This window comes from Cyanistes caeruleus, unplaced genomic scaffold (assembly GCF_971803275.1).
Source record: "Cyanistes caeruleus unplaced genomic scaffold, bCyaCae1.hap1.1 HAP1_SCAFFOLD_65, whole genome shotgun sequence".
NCBI lineage: Eukaryota > Metazoa > Chordata > Aves > Passeriformes > Paridae > Cyanistes > Cyanistes caeruleus.
Window position 1 is genome coordinate 326615 of NW_028255884.1, and position 27806 is coordinate 354420.

At 54.8% G+C, this 27806-nt stretch overlaps 2 protein-coding genes and 1 long non-coding RNA gene across 5 annotated transcripts in view; 1 reads left to right on the forward strand and 2 right to left on the reverse strand.

The window, feature by feature from the left end:
• The window catches only part of LOC147647078 (uncharacterized), an 813449-nt gene that overhangs the window by 284223 nt on the left and 501420 nt on the right, over positions 1–27806 (reverse strand). The window lies entirely within an intron of this gene.
• LOC111944448 (uncharacterized) lies at positions 1064–7671 on the forward strand. Of its 2 annotated transcripts, XM_086872462.1 has the most exons (15): positions 1065–1284; positions 1641–1712; positions 1801–1872; positions 2452–2565; positions 3220–3291; positions 3676–3747; positions 3950–4021; positions 4109–4210; positions 4657–4764; positions 5049–5120; positions 5209–5280; positions 5368–5466; positions 5890–5970; positions 6601–6763; positions 7294–7671. In XM_086872462.1, coding segments are annotated over exons 1-15 (1269 nt in total). In that variant the 5' UTR covers positions 1065–1187; the 3' UTR covers positions 7295–7671. The 2 variants fall into 2 exon arrangements, with proteins under 2 accessions (XP_086728587.1, XP_086728588.1); XM_086872461.1 differs by lacking the exons at positions 1801–1872; positions 7294–7671 and having other exon boundaries at positions 1064–1284; positions 5890–6889.
• LOC147647086 (uncharacterized) lies at positions 18849–25437 on the reverse strand. 2 transcript variants are annotated; one of them, XM_086872475.1, is made up of 14 exons: positions 25219–25437; positions 24791–24862; positions 24631–24702; positions 23944–24051; positions 23218–23289; positions 22762–22833; positions 22488–22559; positions 22299–22400; positions 21390–21461; positions 21230–21301; positions 21044–21142; positions 20550–20630; positions 19757–19919; positions 18849–19226 (listed from the first exon to the last, which is right to left on the reverse strand). In XM_086872475.1, exons 1-14 carry the CDS (start codon positions 25313–25315, stop codon positions 19178–19180), a joined length of 1203 nt encoding a protein of 400 aa, XP_086728601.1. In that variant the 5' UTR covers positions 25316–25437; the 3' UTR covers positions 18849–19177. The 2 variants fall into 2 exon arrangements, with proteins under 2 accessions (XP_086728601.1, XP_086728602.1); XM_086872476.1 differs by lacking the exons at positions 20550–20630; positions 24631–24702 and adding an exon at positions 21745–21852.

Here is a 27806-nt window from a genome sequence, read left to right on the forward strand (position 1 = left end):
TATTACAACTGCAAATACCCCTTATATCCCTTTTTATTGGTTTCCATGCTAACTGCCTTGCTTTCTTCCTTGCTATGGATAAACTTGTATTTTCTCAATTTCTTCTTTTGCTACCTCAATTGTTTGGCCTGCAGATCAGCTGCTAAGCCCATCCACATTCAGCTCTTAGTCTTCAGAGGGAAACTTTGAGCACAGTGAGAATCTCCCAGTGTGCAGGAGGGTCCCTGTGTGCCAGCTGCAGCTGGGGCCTCAGCCATCTCCTCTCTCAACAGGTTCCCCTCTGCAGCTTCACAGGAAAGGCCAACACCTCCCTCAGGGACACCTGCACCACACATTTCACATCTCCATGCCCATACGTGATGTCCCTGTCACAGCTGCATTACCAGCTTGCTGCCGTGCAGATGCTGCCACCACCCAAAGCAAGGCCCTGTGTCCCTGAAGGGACCCGCCCTGCTCTGTGGCCTGGACTGAAGGTGGGTCCCTCCTGCCAGGGCAGGGCCCAGCACAGCTCTTCTGTTCCAATAAAGAGATGGAGCTCTCACCCCAGTGTCTGGCTGGTACCACCAGCAAAGCCCACACAGCACCAGCCCTGGCTGAGCTCCATATCCAGGAGCAGGCAGGGCTGAAAACGGTGTGGGCAGGCAGGAGCCAGGCAGGGGCTGCTGTGACCAGAGGCAGGGCCCCAAGGGGCTGGGGGAGTCTGTGTTGAGCATCCCTGGGCTGAAGGCACATTTCCTTCAGTGGCATCACCTGGGCCTGGACCTCCTCCAGTGCCATGCCCAGGAAAAGAGGCAACCATCAAGAGCATCTCCTGGGACACTGCCTGTCCAGCAATGTCAGCAGGCAAAACCAAGGTTTTGTTTAGCAATGACCCTTTGATGAAGTCAAAGATTCACAGTCAGAGCAGTCCTCTAGTACAGATGGGAGTACACTTGGGGCAGACATCTAAGGCCATGAGGTCACAGAAGGCTCTGGGGTGACAGCAGGCTGAGGTGACAGCAGGCTCTGAGGTCACAGAGGTCCCAGAGCCCCGTGGTTGCCCAGCACCACAAGGACCGAGCAGTCAGTCCTTGACCACGACTGTTGTGGCAGCAGCGGCGGCGGCAGCAGCGGTGCTGACATTGGGACAGCGGTGTCAGGACAGTGGTGGCAGCAAGAGCTGCAGGACTGGCAGTGGGCAAGGCACCATGGCCTTTGCTCTGCGCCTCCTCCTCCTGCTCCTCCTGGCAGTGGCCCTGCCTGACAGGGCTGCCCAGGCTGCTCTGTGGCGAGCAGGGCGAGCAGGTGAGCCTGCAGCCTGGCTTCCCTTTCCCGGGACAGTGCTCCCTTCTCCCTGGGAAGTGTTGGGGATGGTTTTCCCCAGGGCTTTAGGGAGGGTTTTCTCTGTGGGAGGGACAGAGGCCTCAGGGGCCCTGGGCTGGTCCCACTGCCCTTCCAGGGATGTTGCACAGGGCCTGCAAAGAGGGTGGAGAGTGACCAGAGCCAGCCCAGAGCTCCCCAGGCCCCTCTGCAGCTTTGGCCATGTCCATTGACATCTGGCTCCCATGGCCTTCCCCAACCCCCTTGCAGTGCCCAGTTCCCTAAGGCAGAAGGGGGTCCCAGCACACCATGGAATGGTTCTGATCTGTGCTCCCTTCCAGATGAGGGTGGTAGGAAGGCTTCTCCAGCAGCTTGGCTTCATGAAGATTTTCTGCCTCTGGAGCCCCATGCAGGTACGTTCTCACTGTCCCAACAAGGAATAAACACTGACACCCTGGCAGGAAGCAGGTGACAGAAGCTGCTGTGGCTGTTGAGTTACAGGTGTGTCTGCAGCGAGGACATTTCAAGCTCCTTTTCTGGTTGCTGCACGCAAGCCCAGCTCCCATCACAGGGGTGAGTGGTGTGTCCCTGCTGATCCCACAGGCTGAGCCCTGGTTCTGTGGGATCCATTCATCTGAAATGGAAATGCTTTCTGTTAAGGTCCTCCTAGAGGGGAGAACAAACCTACAGGAGACAAGAGGCTGAGTGATCTGGAGAGACGCCGTGGTAGGTCCCTGTCCCTCAGCCTCCTCCTGAGACTCAGCAGCGTGGGGCTTTCTCTGCACATCTGGACACACCGTGCCAGGCACAGCAGGAAGGGATCCATGGCAGCCTTGCTGCCCCTCTGCTGCTTTCACAGCCTGCAGGGCTGTTTCCCAGCCTGGCCTGGCTGCAGCTTCTCCCCAGCCTCTGCAGGAAGGCATTTGGCATCAGCTGACAGGGAGCCCAAACTGCAGCACGGGCCATGAACAGCCTGAAATCCCCTGCAATTTCCCAGTCTTGTGGTAGATGTGGCTGGCCTGGCTCCAAAGTTTGGATGCCTTCCTGAAACTTATCCATATCTTTGACAACTATTGCCTCCTGAAGATGCCACCTTCATGCTGGGGAACAAACAGCCCCACCTGATGCATGTATCCCTCTTCCTTTCTCCAGAGACGGAAGGAGAGGCTGCGCTGAAGGCAGCGTTTCCCGGAGGAAGCAGTGGCTCATGGGCAGCCTCTGCTGCAGGAAGGAAGGCCATGCCAGGCACAGTCACAGTCCCAGGAGGTAATTGCTGTGCCCCTGGGCCTGAGCCCTGCTGAGGCTTGAGCTGCCATCTCTGCTGCTTGGCAGTGCAGGCACAGCCCAGACAAGACCGCCACAGCCCAGTGGAATTTTCCCCAGCAGGCTCAGGGCACTTGGCTACTGAGCAGTCCTGCTGGGGTCCCTCCACGGGAGACAGGTCCCAAAACCTGGCAGCAGCTGCAAAGGGGTGCCCATGGTGGGGAATAGGCAGAGGGGGAGGGCAAGGCTCCACTGTATCCTGAAAGAGCCTGGCCCAGTCCCTATGGGATGGGAGAGCTGTCCCAGCAGAACGTGGGCAGGAGGGAGGGAGGGCCTGAGGGACAGTTGTGGCACTGCCTGCTGTAGTTCTTCCCCATTGCTTTTACAGTTCTTTCAGCTGTGGCAGAGAGAGGGCCCCAGTGGGGCCTGGGCTGCTCCAGCAACCTCTCCCAGGAATGCTGCACAGGGCCTGCAAAGAGGGTGGAGAGTGACCAGGAGCCAGCCCAGAGCCCCCAGGCCCCTCTGCAGCTGTGGCCATGTCCACTGACATCTGGCACCCACAGCCTTAGCATGACTCCCTTGCACTGCCCGGTTCCCTAAGGTAGAAGGGGATCTCAGCACACCATGGAAACTGTTCTGATCTGTGCTCCCTTCTAGATTTGGAACTCAACCTCAATTATTTGGAAGTGCTACTGAATGATACTTTGAATATCTTGGAGAATGCTGGAGGCAAGTTCTTCTATTCCCTTTACTGACAGAACACAAAATGACAAGGTGGCAAGAGCTCACTCATATGCCATATCTCTTAAAATAATCTCAGGCTTGTTGGGTTCTAGAAACCTCGCCCTGCTCCCTTCTAGAGCCCTGAGGGATCCCACAGGTCACTACCAGTGGGAAGAAGGAGCATTTAGCTGTCAGTCTTCTTCCCGTGTGCAATGCCAGTGTCTCCTTCCATGTGCTCTGTGCAGCCACGGAGAAGAGCAGAGAGGGAAGGGGCCGGGCCCAGGGCTGTGTCCCGGGGCTGTGCCTTGCATGGCTCCTTTGCCAGCCCCAGGGAGCCTGAGGGTCTCCTACAGAGCCACGAGAGCTGTTCTGTCCTACCTCTTTTTTCAGCCAAGCCTCTTGCTGAAGGTGATCTGGCTTCCCAACCCACACCCAGGACTGAGGCTCTGGAAGATGGTGAGGGTAGGTGAAGGCCTTTCCCCCTGGGAGAGCTGCCAGCTCAGAGCCCAAGGCTTGGCCAGGAGAGCATCGCTGCAGGTGCCAGGACAGAGCCATGCACGTGTGTGCCCTCACCCTGCGTGATCCTCTCACCACTCCTGAGGCTCAGTGCTGCCTGTTCAGATCAGAAGAGATGACAGAAGCTTCTGTGGCTGTTGAGTTACAGGTGTGTCTGCAGGGAGGACTCTCCCAGCTCCTGGGTTGGTTGCTGCACACAAGCCTGGCTCCCATCACTGGGGTGAGTGGTGTGTCCCTGCTGACCCCACAGGCTGAGCATTGGCATTCTGGGATCCATTCCTGGGAAATGGAATTATTTTGCTCTAAGGTCCTCCAAGAGGAAATACCAAAGCTACAGGAGTTATGAAACCCCATGAGCCATCCAAACCCATGAGGCAAATGCTGAAGAAAATTCTGCAGGAAGGACAAGGTGGGTCCATGTCCCTCAGCCTTCTCCTGAGACTCAGCAGCTGGGGACTTTCTCTGCACATCTGCACACGCAGTGCCCAACACAGCGGGAAGGGATCCATGGCAGCCTTGCTGCCCTGCTGCTGCTTTCAAGCCCTGCAGGGCTGTTTCCCAGCCTGGCCTGGCTGCAGCTTCTCCCCAGCCTCTGCAGGAAGGCATTTGTTATCAGCTGATAGGGAGTCCAAACTGCACCATGGGCCATGCACACCCTGAGATCTTGTAGAATTCTCTGGTCTCCGGGTAGATCAGAAATGGCAGCTGTTTGGAGAAAGGAGGGCCCTGGCCAATCCCAAAAGTTGATATGATATCCTGGTCCTTAACCAAGTCTTTGAGAAGCATTGCCTCCTGAAGATGCCACCTCGCCCAGTGGGGAATGCTGCCATCTGATCCAGCTGTCCCTTTCTGCAGAAGTGGATGGAGAGGCTGTGCTGAAGGCAGCGTTTCCCGGAGGAAGCAGTGGCCCATGGGCAGCCTCTGCTGCAGGAAGGGAGGCCATGCCAGGCACAGTCCCAGGAGGTAATTGCTGTGCCCCTGGGCCTGAGCCCTGCTGAGGCTTGAGCTGTACATCTCTGCTACTGGGGAGTGCCCGCCCTTCAGGGATGTTGCACAGGGCATGGGAAGAGTGTTGAGAGTGACCAGGAGCCAGCCCAGAGCATTTCAGGCCCCTCTACAGCTTTGGCCATGTCCACTGACATCTGGCTCCCATGGTCTTACCCAACCCCCTGGCAGTGCCCAGTTCCCTAAGGCAGAAGGGGATCCCAGCACACCATGGAATGGTTCTGATGTGTGCTCCCTTCCAGATGAGGTTCCCAGGAAGGATTCTCCATTAGATTGGCTGGATAAAGTTTTGAAGCCCTTGGAGCCTCCTGCAGGTATGTTCTCAGTGTCCCATTGAGGAATAATCATTGACAACCTGGTAGGAACCAGGTGACAGAAGCTTCTGTGGCTGTTGAGTTACAGGTGTGTCTGCAGGGAGGACTTTCCCAGCTCCTTTGCTGATCACTGCCCGCAAGCCCGGCTCCCATCTCAGGGGTGAGTGGTGTGTCCCTGCCGTACCCACAGGCTGAGCATTGCTTTTCTGGGATCCATTCCTGACAAATGGAACTATTTTTTGTTAAGGTCCTCCGAGAGGGAAGAACAGAGCCACAGGACAGAAAGAACCACTTGAGTCACACCATATCCTGAAAGAAATAGAGAAGGAACTGCTCACAGGGCGTGGTGGGTGCATTTCCCTCAGCCTTTCCTGAGACTCTGCAGTCAGGGGCTTTCTCTGGACATGCCATGCCCTGCACCATGGGAAGGGATCCATGGCAGCCTCACTGCCCTGCTGCTGCTTTCAAGCCCTGCAGGGCTGTTTCCCAGCCTGGCCTGGATGCAGTTTCTGCCCAGCCTCTGCAGGAAGGCATTTGGCATCAGCAGGCAGGCTGCCCAAACTGCACCATGGCCCATGCACACCTTGAGATCCTCTGCAACTTCCTGGTCTCTGAGCAGATCAGGAGAGGTGGTGGTTTGGACAAGAGAGAGCCTGGGCCTTTTCCTGATCCTCTTCCATGTCTTTGACAAGCACTGCCTCCTGAAGAGGCCACTTCCCTGCTATGTAATGGTTCCATCTGATCCAGCTGTGCCTCTTCCTTTCTCAAGGGATGGACAGAGAGGCTCTATGGAAGGCGGCATTTCCTGAACGAAGGGAGGCAATTGCAGGCACGGGCCCAGGCACAGGAGGTAATTGCTGTGCTGGGCTCAGCCCTCGGTGGGGCTGTGTGCCAGCAGCTCTTCCCACAGGGCCTCTCCTTGCAGAGCCTGGCAGCAGCCAAAGCTGGAGGTGCCTCGGCTTCCAGGCCTCTGGAGCTCATTCCCAGCCCCTGGGAAATGGGACTCGTGCACCAGTGTCCATCCCACTGCAGCTGCTCCTGGAGCTGGCCCTAAGCATCCAGAGGCCCAAGGCACAGGAGCAGCCCCGAGTGGGAGCCCTGCCACGAGCCCAGGGCCACAGCCAGCCCTGGCTCCCAACTGGGCAGGGGCTGCACTGGCCCCTGACAGGGCCTGGCTCTGTCCCCTTGGGCTGGGGGAGCTGTCACAGAGCAGGGAGGGTCAGGGGTGGCAGTGGCTGCTCAGGGATGGGTTTGGCCCGTGTCCCTGGAAGGAGCCACTGCCCAAGCAGCTGCGCTGTCCCTGGGTTCTCCTCTCAGCTTTCTGGGTTTTATTGGGTGGCACAGCCTGTGCCAAGGGCTGGCAAGGTGCCTGCAGGCCCCAGCTCTGGGGGAAACAGGGAATATCCTGGACATACCCACCGTGCTGCCAGCTCAGCAGTGGATCACAGCACAGGCCTCACGCTGCCCATTGCTCCCACAGATGCAGCCGGCACAACATGTGTTCCCAATTCCCAGAAGGGCATCGGAAGAGGTTTCTGTCAGGGAACACGCTGTTGGCTAGAATTAATGGCAGGCCTGCTTTGTTTGGTGCATTTCTTTGTTTTATGCGGTGTTGGAATCTGGTATGCCTGCAAGAGAAAATAGTGAGTGTTTCGTTCATCTTTCCCTCAAACAGCTTCTTTTGAAAGTTATTGTAGAATAGAAATATTCCCAGTGAGGCTGCTGTAGACCTGTGGATAGTCCTTGGTTGTCCAAATAACTCTGCTGAGAGTTCTGCTGCTGCCCAGGCCTTTCATTGGCCTCTTAATTGCTGGGCCTTGTCCTGGGGAGCCCGCTGGGGCTGCAGCCAGTGCTGGCTGCCACTGAGGCTGCCTGGCCAAGAGCAGCCCCAGGAGCAGCGGGCAGAGGCAAAGCAAGGTGGGCAGGAGAAAGAGGGGGGACGAGATTGCCCTTGACAGGCAGAGGTGCTCTGGGGCCCGCTCCTGGCCAGGGACCCTGCCCAGAGCCATCCCCTGCTCTCCAGGGCCTTGAGGGGCAGCTGTCCAGCTGGGCCAAGCTGTGCCAGCAGCTCCAGCCGTGCTGGGGAGCCTTGGCAGCTCTGGGCCCTGCTGTGCAGGAGGGTCCCTGTGTGCCAGCGGCAGCTGGGGGCCTCAGCCACCTCTTCTCTCCACAGGAGCACCTCTGCACCTTCAGATGTCCGGCCAAACAGCTCAGTGTTGTGAAAAATGAGGTTCACGTATTTTTCTTATAGAATTTAAAGGTTTAATGAAAAGATAACTAGAAGCTAAAAATAAAGTAAAGTATACAGATACAGCTGGGTGTCTCTGCATTCAGCCAAGAGAGCACACCTTACTGGCAAAGAATTGTCCCTTAAAAACAGAATCCTACTACATATCCATATATTCTCATGCATATTCATACATTCTTCTTAGGATCTTTGGTGTTCTTCTGTTTAGTTTTCTCTTGCCCCCTTCCCAATAGATCAATCTTCTTGGCGCCAATGAGATTTACATTTCCTGATAACAGAAATGCAATAAATTCCTCCCCCAGAGTTCTGGTCACTGCTGTCTTCATCTGGATAAGATAGTTTCTGAATGTAGGGGGCATCTCCAGCTATCTTTTGCAGTCTTTGGGTTATACAAACTAAAGTAGATTTTGTTTTAATACTATGCCAAAGCTTAACATATATGTATTATACCACTATTTCAAAGTTTCATCAATAACAGAAATAAAGGAAACCATATTAATACAGCTAGATTTTCTAATCTTATACATATAACATTCCTTATAATATTTGCAAAAAGCCAATAATATGATATGCATTTATAACAGTGTGAATGTTAATCACTACACTCAGTCAGGGAGAACTGCACCTCTCTTCCTGCATCTCCAAGCCCGTGTCTGTTTTCCTTGCCAACGCTGAGTTATCAGCTTATTGCTGTGCGGCCACCACCCAGACCAGGACCCTCTGTCCCTGAAAGTGCTGGCCCTGGTGTCTGGACAGGACTGAAGGCAGGACCCTCCTGCCAAGGCAGAGCTTGAGCAACACCTTTGGGCTTCTGCTCTGGGGTCTGGCTGGTACCAGCAGCACTGGCACAGCTGCTTGGCTGGCCACAGCCTTGGCTGGGCAGGCAGCAGCCGGGCTTGGGGAACCCACCTTGTTATCTTTATTTTTTATTTTTAAAAATTAGAAATTTTTTGAAATATTTAGAATTATTTTTAGTAGGAAGTAATCCCCAAATGTTTCTTCCCTTTTTCCATATTAATAACATATTTTTCAAAGTAGTTTTAGAATTCTGGAACATTTTTTCCACTTCTGCAATTAAACATGAAGTTGCATTTATTTAATTGGTAATGTTTATGCTAAGAGGGATTAAGACACTAACTGTGGGTATTTGGTGGGTGCTTGGCAAAAGACAAAGAGTTTGGCCAGGCCCAGGAGGGGAAGGGGGCAGGAAAAATAGAGGGTGGGGACAGTTTGGTGGGCTTTCTTCAGCTTCTGAGAAGGACACATTGGGTGCAGAGCTGCTGCGGTGGGGAGAAGGGAATTTCGCCATCACCCACAAAGAGCTGCTGCTTCTTCTCCTTCTTCCCTCTTTGTTGGTGACCTCACACCCCCTGTCCTGCCGGGACGTGTGGCAGTGCCAGGCACCGCCGCAGAGCTGCTGATCCACCTCAGCCACCGGCCCAGGATCTCAGCTCATCCCTGCTGTTCCAGCTGAGTGTTCCTCAGAGCCCTGCAGGAGCACCGGGACTGCCCGCCCGAGGGGGTTTGTGAAACAAAGCCTCTCCTCCATCCCTTCCCGTCTCAGCTGAGAAGGTTGTAACAGGGCCCCCTGGTTCAGTTTTCTTGTTAATGCTGAAGTTATTGTTGTTTGTTTGCCTGGTTATAAATACTAATAAAGAACTGTTATTCCTATCCCCAGATCTCTTCCTGAAAGCCCCTTGATAACAGAATTATAATAATTCCAAGGGAGGGGGTCTACATTTTCATTCCAGGGGAGGCCCCTGCCCTCCCTAGCAGACACCTGTCTTCCAAAACAAAGACAGATGGGGAGTTTCTCCATCCTCCTTACCCTTGTGGGGCCAGCAGTGCTCTTGGTTCCTCATGCTCTTTTTGTGGAGCCATTTGTGTCTGTGCCCCTCCGACTTAGGGGGACAGGGGATATTTGCTGCCCCCTTTCTGCTTCTGGGAAGCCTGTGTGGGCTCTTAGTCCCTCTCTGATTTGGGGGGTGCCAGTGTTGTCACCATCCCGGCAGCCCCCGGCCGCACTTTGCCCTTTGCCAGGCCAGGGGTGTTCTCTGTCCCCTTGCAATTTGTGGGGCTGGCACAGGCACAATTCCCCTCCTCTTTGGGGGGCCTGGCAGTCTCCCCTTCCCCCTCTGGCTTGGGGGCTGCTGTGTGCTCCATCCATCTCTTATTTTGGGTTGCCAGGTATTTATCTCCCTTCAGTTTGGGGGGCCCGGGGATCGTCTCCATCCTCCTCCAGTTTTGAGGGGCCTGGGAGTAGTCTCTGTCTCCCACCGATTTGGGGGGACTGGTGCAGGCTCCACCCCCTCTGATTTTGAGGGACAACCTGGAGGAAAGGCACCAAAATCTTGACAAAGTCTGAAGAGAACACTCTGATTACCCCTTTTGCAGAGAGGTTCCCTTAGCTGAAGTTGCTAACCAGGACAAGACTTCCAGGCCCGCAGTGGGTTTTGGGTTGTTTTATTTCCTGGGCCCTCAGTCCTGCGTAGGACACGGGAACTGGGTGCTGCAGAGGCTGCGGCAAGGCATCAGAAATGCCCGCCCAACACCCAAGGGTGGTAGAAGATCTGCTCTAGCACTGGCCGGTCCATGGGGTGCTTGGACAAACAGCAGCGGATCAGATGTTGGCACTCTGGGGAGAGAAGGCAGAAAGCGGCGCTCACTTGCAGAAGGCTCCTGCCCAGCTGCTCCCGGCGCCTGCAGAAGCCGGGCCACGCTGCGTGTGCTGGGAGCTGCCCTTGGCGGGAGAGCGGCACGGCAGGACAAGCGTCCCCTCCTTCAGCCAAGCGTGCCACACCCAGCCTGCCACGGGCCACCTGCTGCAGCCGGCCCTTGAGGACACATGGACGTCCCGCGCAGCTGCGGGAGGGCCGGGCTGGGCTGCGCGGTGCCACCTGCCAAAGCCTGCCTGCTTCAGGCCGCGTACCAACCTGGAGAGACCTCCTGTGGGAAGAAGAGCTGCCCCAACACGGTGTCACGCTCGTTCTCGAAGGTCAGGAACCCGCACACCCTCTCCAACAGCCGGCTGAATGTCGCACCCCGCGGCCCAGGAGGGAATGGGGCTGTGCAGTGCCTGGCACTGGGAGCAGGGCCCGCGCTCTGGGCTCACCGGCAAACTGTGTGAAGGCCCGCTCCTGGAGGAAGGTGCCGCAACCGAAGTCCATCAGCTTCAGGTTGCCAGTCTCCGGGTTGACGAGGAGGTTCTCTGGCTTGATGTCCCGGTGCAGGACGCTGCAGGCGGTGCAGTGCCACATGGTCTCCAGCACCTGCCAGAAAAGCCAGCACGCCGCCTCCTCGCTCAGGAACTCTTGCTCCAGCAGGATGTGCAAGAGATCCCAAGATTGCTCCGGATGCTCCATCACCAGCACGAAGCTGTCAGGCACCTGGAACCAGTCGAGGAGCTGGATGATTCTGCGGCAGCCAAAGCACACCTTCTCCATCAGCACGATCTCCTTTGGAACACAGGTGTTGTTGGGCTGTGAGGAGAAGACAATGCCTCCATCACAGGGCCTGATGCTGCCAGGAACCCCCCAAGTGCCCGCCAGTGCAGTGGCCACAGCCAACACCGGCCACCTTGCTCTGACCTGCTTCTAGGCTGGTCTCAGAAGCCCTGGCCTGGCCTACGAATGCCCCTCCAGAGCCCCATGGCAGCCTCAGACAGCTCCTCAGGTCTCACCTGCTGGTACGGAAGCCTTGTTGGTATTTGGTGGCTGTATGGGAGCAGCTTCCTGGAGATGGAGGAAACTCCCTGTTCCCTCAGGAATTGTCTCCTCCACCAGGCACGGGCTGTTGCCAGCTGGCACCTCCAGCACCGTCACCTGGGAGCTGTGGTCCGGCAGCTGCTGGCTCCAGGACACTTGCTGCTCCTCCACCTGCTCCTGAGACGGCTCCCCCGGATCAGGCTGGGCTCCCACTTGGATCTGCGGGCTTTCCCTGCCCATGTCAGTGCTCAGGGATGCGCCCATGTTGTTGAAGTCCAAGGGTCCAAGGAAGCTGGGAGACCTGTCCCTGGGCTCTGCACCTTCTGGAGGCTGACAGGTCTGGCTGAGCCTCTCTGAGGGATGGAGGCTGTCAGAGATAGCGGAGGCTCCTGGCACCATGGACGTTCTCTGACCGCCTGAGCTTCTTGCATGGGTGGCGGGTCTTCTCTGCTGTGCCATCCTTGCAAGGCTTGAGGCTCTCCCAAGGATGGTCAATCTTGCTGAGAGCAGCCTCCTGAAGGGATGGCAGCTTCTGGAGAAGCTGGGCAAGCCACAGCAGGGCAGGTGGCCTCACCTCATCAGCTTCTCCAGTTCTTTCCACAAGGCCTGCCACATCCCAAAGAAGAGCGACACAGATGTCCCATTGTGTGCCCAGTGCCGGATCATCACTTCCTGCAGCTCTTGGGTCACTGCCATGCAGGGACCGCAGCTGCTGGAGCTCTCCAGAGGGCTTGCGGGAGCACCTGGCTGCCAGCGAGGGGTCACCCGAGGCCTGGAGAACCTGGGAGCCTCAGGGGCTGCTCGGTTCCTCCATGGGCCTCTGGGCCTAACCCTGGGGCGCTTCCTCGTCTGCCGCCTCCATGGTTTCCAGTGGCCACCGGCCCAGCAGACAGCCACAGCGGCCAGCAGCAGGACAAGGGCAGCCATCAGGACGCCACCGTCACCCATGGCTACGGCACGTCCCATGGCGACTGCACTGGCAGCTGCGGGGGCTGGCCTGGTTTATATAGGGCTGGCGCGGTGATGTCACAGTGCTGTGGCCAGCACAGCTGTGTGACATCACGGCCCTGCATCACCCCAGCGCTCAGCCCCTTTGTGACATCACGGCCCCACCCAATTCAGGGATCACAGCCCTGGCTCATCCCTGAAGATGAACATGGCCTGGAAAAGCCTGGAAATCAGAACCGGAGCTCAGCCCCTTGCAATGAATCCTCCCCTGGAGCAAGTGGCAGCACATCAGGAAGAGTGCTGCTGCCACCTGTGTCAATCCCCGGCTCCGAGGACTCTGCAGTGGCACCAACTTCAAACAACCACTACCCTGTGCCAGAGAAGATCCCCCAGAGACAAAGGGAGGAGAAGTTCCTCTGTCTCTGGGGAGCTCTCCTGAAATGGCTGGCGAGGACCGCAAGAGTTTTCTCATAGCAGCTCACCAACTTCTGCAGAGCCTCTGCTCTAAATAAATCTGGATATTCCAAAGAGCGCTCATGCTTGTCCCACTGCTCTGGTTTTGACTGCCATGGAGTTCCTCTCTTCCCAAGAGCTGGCACGTGCTGGGTTTGGATTCAAGATGGGAATGCTGTGATTCAGTCTGGGGTGGTTTGGTTTCTGACGAGCAGGGCTTGCCCTCTTCAAGGACTTTGCAGTGTCCCTTGGTACAATGCGTGTTTTCCTCTGGGAAGGGCGGGGTGAGTGTTGAAGACAGAGGCAATAAATGCATTAGAAAACCTGCAATGTGTCTGTGTCCATGTTTGTCAGGTGACCATCCACATCCTGGAAGGGGATGATGTAATTTCTATTTTTTAATTTTTTTTTATTAATGGATTTAACAAGTCAATTTTTATTGTGCCTCACATTTTTGGCCACCTTCATCTCCAGCTGAGCTTTCAGTGCACCAAATTTCTTGCTGCAGTGGCAAGAAGCATCTCTGTACTCTTCTCCTGACCTTCATTCCTTGTCCTCTACCCATCCCATCCCGCCCCAGGGAGCAGGGACCTTCCTGGGGCAGATCCAGGAGGATATCCAGGACCATCCCTGCCCGGGACGGGTGCCAAGGAGATCCAGGAGGGTTCAGTGTCCAGCTCTAAGTCCTGGGACACCCTGTGCCGTGCTCCCAACAGCCCTGATTTTCAGGAAGGAGCCACAGCAGCCTCCTGGCCATCCATGGATTTTTCTTCCAGGAATTCGCTGTGGAGCTTGTTTCTGTTTTCCTGCACTTTCTGAGCTCCTGTCAACATGGCATGGAGGTGGAAGAGGTGGAGAGGAGAAACGTCGGTAATGGGAAGACAGAGGGAAATTGCTGGGAAAAGGAAGACACGCACCCCTAACGGTGGCTGCAGAAAGCACCACACACTCCAGCCTGCCCCAAAACCAGGGAAGCCCTGGCTAAAATCCAAGGAAAACACTGCTGAGGATCCAAGGAATCCGAGCCATGATCTGTGTGGAGAGTGTCCCTGACAGGAGGAACGTGAATGGAACCGAGCGAGGCTGGGGCAGGAGGGTCAGAGCGAGCAGAGAAGGGGGGCCCATCAACATCCTAATTTACTGCTCCAGGGAAAGAAAAATTCCCAGCTTTAATTCCAAGGAGGATAATTTAATATCTCCTTGGCATCTGCAGATCTATGACCTGAATCCAGTCATGAGTTTCCTTCAGGTCTCCACCCTCGGGACCAGTTAAACAGATAGTGGGGTTAAACTCTTTCCCACTTGTTAAATCTGGATCCTCCCATTCCATGAGAGACTTTTAATTGTGCCCCTCAGAGAATCCTTCTGGAGCAGAAATCCCAGTGTGAAATGAACGGGGACAGGGAGTGTTGGGTGAAGAACAGACTAATGTGATATGGGAATGGGTCTCACTGGGGATCCAAGCCAGCCGAATTTCACCCAGAAAAAAAAGAGGGATTAAGTTCAAGCCTTGGGAAGCATTTGATTAAGATGTGGCAAAGAGAAAGGGCTTATGGCAGTTAATATGTTAATCGACTCACCCCTTATAAGGTTATGTTTCTAGAATGTTCCTGGTTCTCTCCCCTGATTGGTTGTTATTTGTTGCAGTATTTTGCATATTTCTAACCCCAGTTTGTGGTTGGACCCATGCCCTCAGACTCTGCCCTCAGACCTACCCTGTATATTTAGTAGTATATTTAGTAGTCCTGGTCTTTGCAGTTTGTCCCTATACTGCGCACAGTTTATGGGCGTTGTCCTTATTTTATTTCTCATTAAAGTGTTAATTTTAGGTGGACACAAACTCTATCATACTATTTCATTTTATTTGCACCTCAATTCCCTGAAGTCAGAGAAACCTAAAGTTTTAAAGGTACTGGTTTTCAATAGGATAACATCCATTTAAATCCCAGTAAGAGGCACAGAGCTGGATTTGAATCCAAGTTCGGATTCAGCATGGGAATGTAGTGGACAGCACACCGATGGTTTCCATGTTGCTGAGCAGGGCTTGTCCTGTCCATTGACTTTGCAATCCCCAACTGGACAATCCATGTCACATGCTCTGCCAGCAAGGAGGTGACACCATCACCATTCCCCTCCTCATCACCGTGTCCTATTTAGACAGGAATCTTCTTTCTCCTCTGCTCCAGAGGGTGCTCGAGTGCCCACAGGGAGCCCCTTCCTCGCTCCCGTGGAACTGGTGAGGGCTGGGGTGATGCAGGGCCGTGATGTCACAAAGGGGTTAAGCTCTGGTGTGATGCAGGGCCGTGATGTCACACAGCTGTCCTGGCCACAGCACTGTGACATCACCACGCCAGCCCTATATAAACCGGGCCAGCCCCCGCAGCTGCCAGTGCAGTCGCCATGGGACGTGCCGTAGCCATGGGTGACGGTGGCGTCCTGATGGCTGCCCTTGTCCTGCTGCTGGCCGCTGTGGCTGTCTGCTGGGCCGGTGGCCACTGGAAACCATGGAGGCGGCAGACGAGGAAGCGCCCCAGGGTTAGGCCCAGAGGCCCATGGAGGAACCGAGCAGCCCCTGAGGCTCCCAGGTTCTCCAGGCCTCGGGCCACCCCTCGCTGGCGGCCAGGTGCTCCCGCAAGCCCTCTGGAGAGCTCCAGCAGCTGCGGTCCCTGCATGGCAGTGGCCCAAGAGCTGCAGGAAGTGATGATCCGGCACTGGGCACGCAATGGGACATCTGTGCCGCTCTTCTTTGGGATGTGGCTGGCGTTGTGGAAAGAACTGGAGAAGCTGATAAGGTGAGGCCACCTGCCCTGCTGTGGCTCTCCCAGCTTCTCCAGAAGCCACCATCCCTTCAGAAGGCTGCTCCCAGCAAGATTGGCCATCCTTGGGAGAGCCTCAAGCCTTGCAAGGATGGCACAGCAGAGAAGACCCGCCATCCGTGCAAGAAGCTCAGGCGGTCAGAGAACGTCCATGGTGCCAGGAGCCTCCGCTATCTCTTGACAGCCTCCATCCCTCGGAGAGGTCGTATGGCACTGCACGGCTTGCGGCATCCTGCACCGGGACATCAAGCCAGAGAACCTCCTCGTCAACCCAGACACTGGGGACCTGAAGCTGATGGACTTCAGTTGCGGCACCTTCCTCCAGGAGTGGGCCTTTGCACAGTTTGCCGGTGAGCCCAGAGCGCGGGCCCTGCTCCCACTGCCAGGCACTGCACAGCCCCATTCCCTCCTGGGCCGCGTGGTGAGGCATTCAGCCGGCTGCCGGCTGCCCTGTGGCACGGGGCAGGTGCTGTGCCCCAGGAGCCGGCTGCAGGCCCTGCCGACAGAAAGGGGCTACAAAAGCCGGGCCCTGGGTCCTCGGCTTGGCAGGCCCGCACGGCCTTGGGCTGCTCCGCTGGAGTTCTCACCCTTGAAGAATGGTTTCTTGGCTTTGGCCCATTGTCAGGGGGAGGCAGGCACGCCTTGGGGGGAAGTTGTGGCCACGGCTGCAGCCCCTGCCTCTGGCAGGAGGCTGGCGCCAGGTTCTGGAAGGCAGCAGCCTGCGCCTGAGCAGCGGCGCCCGTCTCCCCTAGGAACACGCACGTACTGCCCGCCCGAGTGGATCAGCCTGCGCTGCTACCACAGCGATGGGGCGACCATCTGGTCCCTGGGCGTGCTGCTGTTTGAGATGGTGTGCGGGTTCCTGCCCTTTGAGAACGAGCGTGACACCGTGTTGGGGCAGCTCTTCTTCCCGCAGGAGGTCTCTCCAGGTTGGTACGTGGCCTGAAGAAGGCAGGCTTTGGCAGGTGGCACCGCGGAGCCCAGCCCGGCCCTCCCGCAGCTGCGCGGGACGTCCATGTGCCCTCAAGGGCCGGCTGCAGCAGGTGGCCCGTGGCAGGCTGGGTGTGGCACGCTTGGCTGAAGGAGGGGACGCTTGTCCTGCCGTGCCGCTCTCCCGCCAAGGGCAGCTCCCAGCACACGCAGCATGGCCCGGCTTCTGCAGGCGCCGGGAGCAGCTGGGCAGGAGCCTTCTGCAAGTGAGCGCCGCTTTCTGCCTTCTCTCCCCAGAGTGCCAACATCTGATCCGCTGCTGTTTGTCCAAGCACCCCATGGACCGGCCAGTGCTGGAGCAGATCTTCTACCACCCTTGGGTGTTGGGTGGGCATTTCTGATGCCTTGCCGCAGCCTCTGCAGCACCCAGTTCCCGTGTCCCACGCAGGACTGAGGGCCCAGGAAATAAAACAACCCAAAACCCACTGCGGGCCTGGATGTCTTGTCCTGGTTAGCAGCTTCAGCTAAGGGAACCTCTGGGCAAAAGGGGTAATCAGAGCATTCCCTTCAGCCTTTGTCAAGCTTTTGGTGCCTTTCCTCCAGGTTGTCCCTCAAAATCAGAGGGGGGTGGAGCCTGCACCAGTCCCCCCAAATCGGTGGGAGGCAGAGACTACTCCCAGGCCCCTCAAAACTGGAGAAGGATGGAGGCGATCCCCGGGCCTCCCAGTCTGAAGGGAGATAAATACCTGGCAACCCAAAATAAGTGATGGATGGAGCCCAGAGCATCCCCCAAGTAAGAGGGGGAAGGGGAGACTGCCAGCCCCCCCAAAGAGGAGGGGAATTGTGCCTGTGCCAGCCCCACAAATTGCAAGGGGACAGAGAACACCCCTGGCCTGGCAAAGGACAAAGAGCAGCTGGGGGCTGCCAGGATGGTGACAACACTGGCACCCCCCAAATCAGAGTGGGACAAAGAGCCTGCACAGGCTTCCCAGAAGCAGAAAGGGGGCATTAAATATCCCCTGTCCCCCTAAGTTGGAGGGGCACAGACACAAATGGCCCCACAAAAAGAGCATGAGGAACCAAGAGCACTGCTGGCCCCACAAGGGTAAGGAGGATGGAGAAACTCCCCATCTGTCTTTGTTTTGGAAGACAGGTGTCTGCTACGGAGGGCAGGGGCCTCCCCTGGAATGAAAATGTAGACCCCCTCCCTTGGAATTATTATAATTCTGATATCAAGGGGTTTTCAGGAAGAGATCTGGAGATAGGAATAACAGTTCTTTATTAGTATTTATAACCAGGCAAACAAACAACAATAACTTCAGCATTAACAAGAAAACAGAACCAGGGCCCCTGTTACAACCTTCTCAGCTGAGACGGGAAGGGATGGAGGAGAAGCTTTGTTTTCACAAACCCACTCGGGCGGGCAGTCCCGGTGCTCCTGCAGGGCTCTGAGGAACACTCAGCTGGAACAGCAGGGATGAGCTGAGATCCTGGGCCGGTGGCTGAGGTGGATCAGCAGCTCTGCGGCGGTGCCTGGCACTGCCACACGTCCCGGAAGGACAGGGGGTGCGAGGCCACCAACAAAGAGGGGAGAAGGAGAAGCAGCAGCAGCTCTTTGTGGGTGATGGCAAAATTCCCTTCTCCCCACCGCAGCAGCTCTGCACCCAACGTGTCCTTCTCTGAAGCTGAAGAAAGCCCACCAAACTGTCCCCGCCCTCCTTTTTTCCTGCCCCCTTCCCCTCCTGGGCCTGGCCAAACTCTTTGTCTTTTGCCAAGCACCCACCAAATACCCACAGTTAGTGTCTTAATCCCTCTTAGCATAAACATTACCAATTAAATAAATGCAATTTCATGTTTAATTGCAGAAGTGGAAAAAATGTTCCAGAATTCTAAAACTACTTTGAAAAATATGTTATTAATATGGAAAAAGGGAAGAAACATTTGGGGATTACTTCCTACTAAAATAATTCTAAATGTTTCAAAAAATTTCTAATTTTTAAAAATAAAAAATAAAGATAACAAGGTGGGTTCCCCATGACCGTCTGCTGCCTGCCCAGCCAAGGCTGTGGCCAGCCAAGCAGCTGTGCCAGTGCTGCTGGTACCAGCCAGACCCCAGAGCAGAAGCCCAAAGGTGTTGCTCAAGCTCTGCCTTGGCAGGAGGGTCCTGCCTTCAGTCCTGTCCAGACACCAGGGCCAGCACTTTCAGGGACAGAGGGTCCTGTTCTGGGTGGTGGCCGCACAGCAATAAGCTGATAACTCAGCGTTGGCAAGGAAAACAGACACGGGCTTGGAGATGCAGGAAGAGAGGTGCAGTTCTCCCTGACTGAGTGTAGTGATTAACATTCACACTGTTATAAATGCATATCATATTATTGGCTTTTTGCAAATATTATAAGGAACGTTATATGTATAAGATTAGAAAATCTAGCTGTATTAATATGGTTTCCTTTATTTCTGTTATTGATGAAACCTAGAAGTAGTGGTATAATACATATATGTTAAGCTTTGGCATAGTATTAAAACAAAATCTACTTTAGTTTGTATAACCCAAAGACTGCAAAAGATAGCTGGAGATGCCCCCTACATTCAGAAACTATCTTATCCAGATGAAGACAGCAGTGACCAGAACTCTGGGGGAGGAATTTATTGCATTTCTGTTATCAGGAAATGTAAATCTCATTGGCGCCAAGAAGATTGATCTATTGGGAAGGGGGCAAGAGAAAACTAAACAGAAGAACACCAAAGATCCTAAGAAGAATGTATGAATATGCATGAGAATATATGGATATGTAGTAGGATTCTGTTTTTAAGGGACAATTCTTTGCCAGTAAGGTGTGCTCTCTTGGCTGAATGCAGAGACACCCAGCTGTATCTGTATACTTTACTTTATTTTTAGCTTCTAGTTATCTTTTCATTAAACCTTTAAATTCTATAAGAAAAATATGTGAACCTCATTTTTCACAACACTGAGCTGTTTGGCCGGACATCTGGAGGTGCAGAGGCACTCCTGTGGAGAAAGAAAGTGGCTGAGGCCCCCAGCTGCTGCTGGCACACAGGGACCCTCCTGCACAGCAGGGCCCAGAGCTGCCAAGGCTCCCCAGCACGGCTGGAGCTGCTGGCACAGCTTGGCCCAGCTGGACAGCTGCCCCTCAAGGCCCTGGAGAGCAGGGGATGGCTCTGGGCAGGGTCCCTGGCCAGGAGCGGGCCCCAGAGCACCTCTGCCTTTCAAGGGCAATCTCGTCCCCGCTCTTTCTCCTGCCCACCTTGCTTTGCCTCTGCCCGCTGCTCCTGGGGCTGCTCTTGGCCAGGCAGCCTCAGTGGCAGCCAGCACTGGCTGCAGCCCCAGCGGGCTCCCCAGGACAAGGCCCAGCAATTAAGAGGCCAATGGAAGCCCTGGGCAGCAGCAGAACTCTCAGCAGAGCTATTTGGACAACCAAGGACTATCCACAGGTCTACAGCAGCCTCACTGGGAATATTTCTATTCTACAATAACTTTCAAAAGAAGCTGTTTGAGGGAAAGATGAACGAAACACTCACTGTTTTCTCTTGCAGGCATACCAGATTCCAACACCGCATAAAACGAAGAAATGCACCAAACAAAGCAGGCCTGCCATTAATTCTAGCCAACAGCGTGTTCCCTGACAGAAACCTCTTCTGATGCCCTTCTGGGAATTGGGAACACGTGTTGTGCCAGCTGCATCTGTGGGAGCAATGGGCAGCGTGAGGCCTGTGCTGTGCTCCACTGCTGAGCTGGCAGCACGGTGGGTATGTCCAGGATATTCCCTGTTTCCCCCAGAGCTGGGGCCTGCAGGCACCTTGTCAGCCCTTGGCACAGGCTGTGCCACCCAATAAAACCCAGAAAGCTGAGAGGAGAACCCAGGGACAGCGCAGCTGCTTGGGCAGTGGCTCCTTCCAGGGACACGGTCCAAACCCATCCCTGAGCAGCCACTGCCACCCCTGACCCTCCCTGCTCTTTGACAGCTCCCCCAGCCCAAGGGGACAGAGCCAGGCCCTGTCAGGGGCCAGTGCAGCCCCTGCCAAGTTGGGAGCCAGGGCTGGCTGTGGCCCTGGGCTCGTGGCAGGGCTCCTGCTCAGGGCTGCTCCTGTGCCTTGGGCCTCTGGATGCTTAGGGCCGGCTCTGGGAGCAGCTGCAGTGGGATGGACACTGGTGCACGAGTCCCATTTCCCAGGGGCTGGGAATGAGCTCCAGAGGCCTGGAAGCCGAGGCACCTCCAGCTTTGGCTGCTGCCAGGCTCTGCAAGGAGAGGCCCTGTGGGAAGAGCTGCTGGCACACAGCCCCACCGAGGGCTGAGCCCAGCACAGCAATTACCTCCTGTGCCTGGGCCCGTGCCTGCAATTGCCTCCCTTCGTTCAGGAAATGCCGCCTTCCATAGAGCCTCTCTGTCCATCCCTTGAGAAAGGAAGAGGCACAGCTGGATCAGATGGAACCATTACATAGCAGGGAAGTGGCCTCTTCAGGAGGCAGTGCTTGTCAAAGACATGGAAGAGGATCAGGAAAAGGCCCAGGCTCTCTCTTGTCCAAACCACCACCTCTCCTGATCTGCTCAGAGACCAGGAAGTTGCAGAGGATCTCAAGGTGTGCATGGGCCATGGTGCAGTTTGGGCAGCCTGTCTGCTGATGCCAAATGCCTTCCTGCAGAGGCTGGGCAGAAACTGCATCCAGGCCAGGCTGGGAAACAGCCCTGCAGGGCTTGAAAGCAGCAGCAGGGCAGTGAGGCTGCCATGGATCCCTTCCCATGGTGCATGTCCAGAGAAAGCCCCTGACTGCAGAGTCTCAGGAAAGGCTGAGGGAAATGTACCCACCACGCCCTGTGAGCAGTTCCTTCTCTATTTCTTTCAGGATATGGTGTGACTCAAGTGGTTCTTTCTGTCCTGTGGCTCTGTTCTTCCCTCTCGGAGGACCTTAACAAAAAATAGTTCCATTTGCCAGGAATGGATCCCAGAAAAGCAATGCTCAGCCTGTGGGTACGGCAGGGACACACCACTCACCCCTGAGATGGGAGCCGGGCTTGCGGGCAGTGATCAGCAAAGGATCTGGGAAAGTCCTCCCTGCAGACACACCTGTAACTCAACAGCCACAGAAGCTTCTGTCACCTGGTTCCTACCAGGTTGTCAATGATTATTCCTCAATGGGACACTGAGAACATACCTGCAGGAGGCTCCAAGGGCTTCAAAACTTTATCCAGCCAATCTAATGGAGAATCCTTCCTGGGAACCTCATCTGGAAGGGAACAGATCAGAACCATTCCATGGTGTGCTGGGATCGCCCTTCTGCCTTAGGGAACTGGGCACTGCCAGGGGGTTGGGTAAGACCATGGGAGCCAGATGTCAGTGGACATGGTGGAAGCTGTAGAGGGGCCTGAAATGCTCTGGGCTGGCTCCTGGTCACTCTCAACACTCTTTCCATGCCCTGTGCAACATCCCTCAAGGGCGGGCACTCCCCAGTAGCAGAGATGTACAGCTCAAGCCTCAGCAGGGCTCAGGCCCAGAGGCACAGCAATTACCTCCTGGGACTGTGCCTGGCATGGCTTCCCTTCCTGCAGCAGAGGCTGTCCATGAACCACTGCTTCCTCCGGGAAACGCTGCCTTCAGCACAGCCTCTCCATCCACTTCTGCAGAAAGGGACAGCTGGATCAGATGGCAGCATTCCCCACTGGGCGAGGTGGCATCTTCAGGAGGCAATGCTTCTCAAAGACTTGGTTAAGGACCAGGATATCATATCAACTTTTGGGATTGGCCAGGGCCCTCCTTTCTCCAAACAGCTGCCATTTCTGATCTACCCGGAGACCAGAGAATTCTACAAGATCTCAGGCTGTGCATGGCCCATGGTGCAGTTTGGACTCCCTGTCAGCTGATACCAAATGCCTTCCTGCAGAGGCTGGGGAGAAGCTGCAGCCAGGCCAGGCTGGGAAACAGCCCTGCAGGGCTTGAAAGCAGCAGCAGGGCAGCAAGGCTGCCATGGATCCCTTCCCGCTGTGTTGGGCACTGCGTGTGCAGATGTGCAGAGAAAGTCCCCAGCTGCTGAGTCTCAGGAGAAGGCTGAGGGACATGGACCCACCTTGTCCTTCCTGCAGAATTTTCTTCAGCATTTGCCTCATGGGTTTGGATGGCTCATGGGGTTTCATAACTCCTGTAGCTTTGGTATTTCCTCTTGGAGGACCTTAGAGCAAAATAATTCCATTTCCCAGGAATGGATCCCAGAATGCCAATGCTCAGCCTGTGGGGTCAGCAGGGACACACCACTCACCCCTGTGATGGGAGTCAGGCTTGTGTGCAGCAACCAACCCAGGAGCTGGGAAAGTCCTCCCTGCAGACACACCTGTAACTCAACAGCCACAGAAGCTTCTGTCATCTCTTCTGATCTGAACAGGCAGCACTGAGCCTCAGGAGTGGTGAGAGGACCACGCAGGGTGAGGGCACACACGTGCATGGCTCTGTCCTGGCACCTGCAGCGATGCTCTCCTGGCCAAGCCTTGGGCTCTGAGCTGGCAGCTCTCCCAGGGGGAAAGGCCTTCACCTACCCTCACCATCTTCCAGAGCCTCAGTCCTGGGTGTGGGTTGGGAAGCCAGATCACCTTCAGCAAGAGGCTTGGCTGAAAAAAGAGGTAGGACAGAACAGCTCTCGTGGCTCTGTAGGAGACCCTCAGGCTCCCTGGGGCTGGCAAAGGAGCCATGCAAGGCACAGCCCCGGGGCACAGCCCTGGGCCCGGCCCCTTCCCTCTCTGCTCTTCTCCGTGGCTGCACAGAGCACATGGAAGGAGACACTGGCATTGCACACGGGAAGAAGATTGACAGCTAAATGCTCCTTCTTCCCACTGGTAGTGACCTGTGGGATCCCTCAGGGCTCTAGAAGGGAGCAGGGCGAGGTTTCTAGAACCCAACAAGCCTGAGATTATTTTAAGAGATATGGCACATGAGTGAGCTCTTGCCACCTTGTCATTTTGTGTTCTGTCAGTAAAGGGAATAGAAGAACTTGCCTCCAGCATTCTCCAAGATATTCAAAGTATCATTTAGTAGCACTTCCAAATAATTGAGGTTGAGTTCCAAATCTAGAAGGGAGCACAGATCAGAACAGTTTCCATGGTGTGCTGAGATCCCCTTCTACCTTAGGGAACCGGGCAGTGCAAGGGAGTCATGCTAAGGCTGTGGGTGCCAGATGTCAGTGGACATGGCCACAGCTGCAGAGGGGCCTGGGGGCTCTGGGCTGGCTCCTGGTCACTCTCCACCCTCTTTGCAGGCCCTGTGCAGCATCCCTGGGAGAGGTGGCTGGAGCAGCCCAGGCCCCACTGGGGCCCTCTCTCTGCCACAGCTGAAAGAATTGTAAAAGCAATGGGGAAGAACTACAGCAGGCAGTGCCACAACTGTCCCTCAGGCCCTCCCTCCCTCCTGCCCACGTTCTGCTGGGACAGCTCTCCCATCCCATAGGGACTGGGCCAGGCTCTTTCAGGATACAGTGGAGCCTTGCCCTCCCCCTCTGCCTATTCCCCACCATGGGCACCCCTCTGCAGCTGCTGCCAGGATTTGGGACCTGTCTCCCATGGAGGGACCCCAGCAGGTCTGCTCAGTAGCCAAGTACCCTGAGCCTGCTGTGGATAATTCCACTGGGCTGTGCTGGTCTTGTCTGGGCTGTGCCTGCACTGCCCAGCAGCAGAGATGGCAGCTCAAGCCTCAGCAGGGCTCAGGCCCAGGGGCACAGCAATTACCTCCTGGGACTGTGCCTGGCATGGCCTCCCTTCCTGCAGCAGAGGCTGCCCATGGGCCACTGCTTCCTCCGGGAAATGCTGCCTTCAGCGCAGCCTCTCCTTCCGTCTCTGGAGAAAGGAAGAGGGATACATGCATCAGGTGAGGCTGTTTGTTCCCCAACATGAAGGTGGGATCTTCAGGAGGCAATAGTTGTCAAAGTTATGGATAAGTTTCAGGAAGGCATCCAAACTTTGGAGCCAGGCCAGCCACATCTACCACAAGACTGGGAAATTGCAGGGGATTTCAGGCTGTTCATGGCCCATGCTGCAGTTTGGGCTCCCTGTCAGCTGATGCCAAATGCCTTCCTGCAGAGGCTGGGCAGAAGCTGCAGCCAGGCCAGGCTGAGAAACAGCCCTGCAGGCTGTGAAAACAGCAGAGGGGCAGTGAGGCTGACATGGATCCCTTCCTGCTGTGCCGGGCACGGTGTGTCCAGATGTGCAGAGAAAGCCCCACGCTGCTGAGTCTCAGGAGGAGGCTGAGGGACGTGGACCCACCACGGCGTCTCTCCACATCACTCAGCCTCTTGTCTCCTGTAGGTTTGTTCCTCCCTCTAGGAGGATCTTAACAGAAAGTATTTCCATTTCAGATGAATGGATCCCACAGAACCAGGGCTCAGCCTGTGGGATCAGCAGGGACACACCACTCACCCCTGCGATGGGAGCTGGGCTTGCGTGTAGCAACCAGAAAAGGAGCTTGAAATGTCCTCGCTGCAGACACACCTGTAATTCAACAGCCACAGAAGCTTCTGTCACCTGGTTCCTGCCACGTTGTCAGTGATTATTCCTTGTTGTGACAGCGAGAACATACCTGCATGGGGCTTCAGAGGCAGAAAATCTTCATGAAGCCAAGCTGCTGGAGAAGCCTTCCTACCACCCTCATCTGGAAGGGAGCACAAATCAGAACCATTCCATGCTGTGCTGGGACCCCCTTCTGCCTTAGGGAACTGGGCACTGCAAGGGGCTCAGGTAAGGCCGTGGGAGCCAGATGTCAATGGACATGGCCAAAGCTGCAGAGAGGCCTGGGGAGCTGTGGGCTGGCTCTGGTCACTCTCCACCCTCTTTGCAGGCCCTGTGCAACATCCCTGGAGGGGCAGTGGGACCAGCCCAGGGCCCCTGAGGCCTCTGTCCCTCCCACAGAGAAAACCCTCCCTAAAGCCCTGGGGAAAACCATCCCCAACACTTCCCAGGGAGAAGGGAGCACTGTCCTGGGAAAGGGAAGCCAGGCCGCCGGCTCACCTGCTCGCCGTGCTCGCCACGGAGCAGCCTGGGCAGCCCTGTCAGGCAGGGCCACTGCCAGGAGGAGCAGGAGGAGGAGGCGCAGAGCAAAGGCCATGGTGCCTTGCCCACTGCCAGTCCTGCAGCTCTTGCTGCCACCACTGTCCTGACACCGCTGTCCCAATGTCAGCACCGCTGCTGCCGCCGCCGCTGCTGCCACAACAGTCGTGGTCAAGGACTGACTGCTCGGTCCTTGTGGTGCTGGGCAACCACGGGGCCCTGGGACCTCTGTGACCTCAGAGCCTGCTGTCACCTCAGCCTGCTGTCACCCCAGAGCCTTCTGTGACCTCATGGCCTTAGATGTCTGCCCCAAGTGTACTCCCATCTGTACTAGAGGACTGCTCTGACTGTGAATCTTTGACTTCATCAAAGAGTCATTGCTATACAAAACCTTGGTTTTGCCTGCTGACATTGCTGGTCAGGCGCTGTCCCAGGAGATGCTCTTGATGGTTGCCTCTTTTCCTGGGCATGGCACTGGAGGAGGTCCAGGCCCAGGTGATGCCACTGAAGGAAATGTGCCCTCAGCCCAGGGATGCTCAACATGGACTCCCCCAGCCCCTCGGGGCCCTGCCTCTGGTCACAGCAGCCCCTGTCTGGCTCCTGCCTGCCCACACCAGGGTCAGCCCTGCCTGCTCCTGGACATGGAGCTCAGCCAGGGCTGGTGCTGTGTGGGCTGTGCTGGTGGTACCAGCCGGACACTGGGGTGAGAGCTCCATCTCTTTATTGGAACAGAAGAGCTGTGCTGGGCCCTGCCCTGGCAGGAGGGACCCACCTTCAGTCCAGGCCACAGAGCAGGGCGGGTCCCTTCAGGGACACAGGGCCTTGCTTTGGGTGGTGGCAGCATCTGCACAGCAGCAAGCTGGTGATGCAGCTGTGACAGGGACATCACGTATGGGCATGGAGATGTGAAATGTGTGGTGCAGGTGTCTCTGAGGGAGGTGTTTGGCCTTTCCTGTGAAGCTGCAGAGGGGAACCTGTTGAGAGAGGAGATGGCTGAGGCCCCAGCTGCAGCTGGCACACAGGGACCCTCCTGCACACTGGGAGATTCTCACTGTGCTCAAAGTTTCCCTCTGAAGACTAAGAGCTGAATGTGGATGGGCTTAGCAGCTGATCTGCAGGCCAAACAATTGAGGTAGCAAAAGAAGAAATTGAGAAAATACAAGTTTATCCATAGCAAGGAGGAAAGCAAGGCAGTTAGGATGGAAACCAATAAAAAGGGACATAAGGGGTATTTGCAGTTGTAATAAATGGAATTGGTTCGTGCTAACTAAATTGTAACTGTTATTAAAGTTCTTATTAGAAACAATCAAGAATCAGTGTTACAAAGCAGATGTACCCCTTTGTAGATGTTACATGTCAAAATTAAGGTACAGGATGTAGTTTAGAAGATAAATGGTGTCTCAAGACCAAAATTGCCTTGAGATGGACCAAAATTAGAACAAATTTAGGCATTGGGCCTAAAGATTAGTAAACATAAGGCTAATTAATAGACTTACATAACACAATGCTCAGTATGTATGCACAAACCTGTAAGGTTATCCAAAGGACAATGAGGAAGAAGAGAAGCCTTCGCCAAAAGACCACCAAAAGAAGACTGAAGACCCCCTTACAACAACTGAGGCATGTGCCGTGAAGAAAAGTGATGTAAAGTCAGAAAAACTTGAGATAGGAGGGAACTTAGAGGAAACATTAAGGAATATGTATAAGGATACAGTATATAAGTTTAGCTTGAAGTGCTTTGTTTTGAACGTGAGGCAGGGTGGGAAGCCTCTGTACCCTGTCCGGTTTTGCTTATGCTTTAATCATACTTAATTACTAGCAGATTATTTATATAAATTTTAATTTTTATTAAACTGTGGTATTTTACTAAACTGTATTCTTTTATACCACATTACTATTCAATTGAGTAAATTGTATTCATTTTTAATTAAACTGCCATTAACCCAAGGGACCTAGTTGTCAAAATTCTAATTTCATTTATAACAATATTTTAACAAAGAAGGCTGTTACAACAACATTGGTATTTACCAAACATGACACAACATGAGGTATATTAATAAAGAAGGCCCCTTACGGTGACAACATTCTACTGCTCAAACTGTAAAACATCTTTGTGTACTGATCAGGAGGTCACGATTTACTCTTTACAATCCTGATGCTGAATGTCTCCTGAGGAGATCTGGTCAGGGAGAAGAACGAGCCCCTTGTGGGCTGCCCCTGTTTGGGCAACCTGCTCCTCACCCCGAGCCTCAGCATGTCTGACATCGCCCACCTGGGACTGACATCCCAAAGCATTGAGAACATTTATCTTTATAATTTTTCTTTATAATTAAAATCTAATTAATTTATAAAAATAAATTTTTAAGTTTATAATACTATTATTCTGTATTTTTATAACCTAATTTTTATATTTATATAAAAGAATTGATACATTTTGCGCAACTAAAAACATTATCAGTCCTTGGTTCCAAGTACATTTCCCTTCATTAATTAATTGGTCACTATTTCTCCCTCTTTATGCTAATTACACATATTTTTAGTCCTTTGAT

Coding starts and splice junctions, on each gene's coding strand:
- LOC111944448 (XM_086872461.1), top strand. CDS start 1,188: ATGGCCTTTGCTCTGCGCCTCCTCCTCCTGCTCCTCCTGGCAGTGGCC. Junction 1,285..1,640: donor GTGGCGAGCAGGGCGAGCAG/GTGAGCCTGCAG, acceptor GCTCCCTTCCAG/ATGAGGGTGGTAGGAAGGCT. Junction 3,292..3,675: donor TATCTTGGAGAATGCTGGAG/GCAAGTTCTTCT, acceptor CTCTTTTTTCAG/CCAAGCCTCTTGCTGAAGGT.
- LOC147647086 (XM_086872475.1), bottom strand. CDS start 25,315: ATGGCCTTTGCTCTGCGCCTCCTCCTCCTGCTCCTCCTGGCAGTGGCC. Junction 24,863..25,218: donor GTGGCGAGCACGGCGAGCAG/GTGAGCCGGCGG, acceptor GCTCCCTTCCAG/ATGAGGGTGGTAGGAAGGCT. Junction 21,302..21,389: donor GCCCTTGGAGCCTCCTGCAG/GTATGTTCTCAG, acceptor GTTGAGTTACAG/GTGTGTCTGCAGGGAGGACT.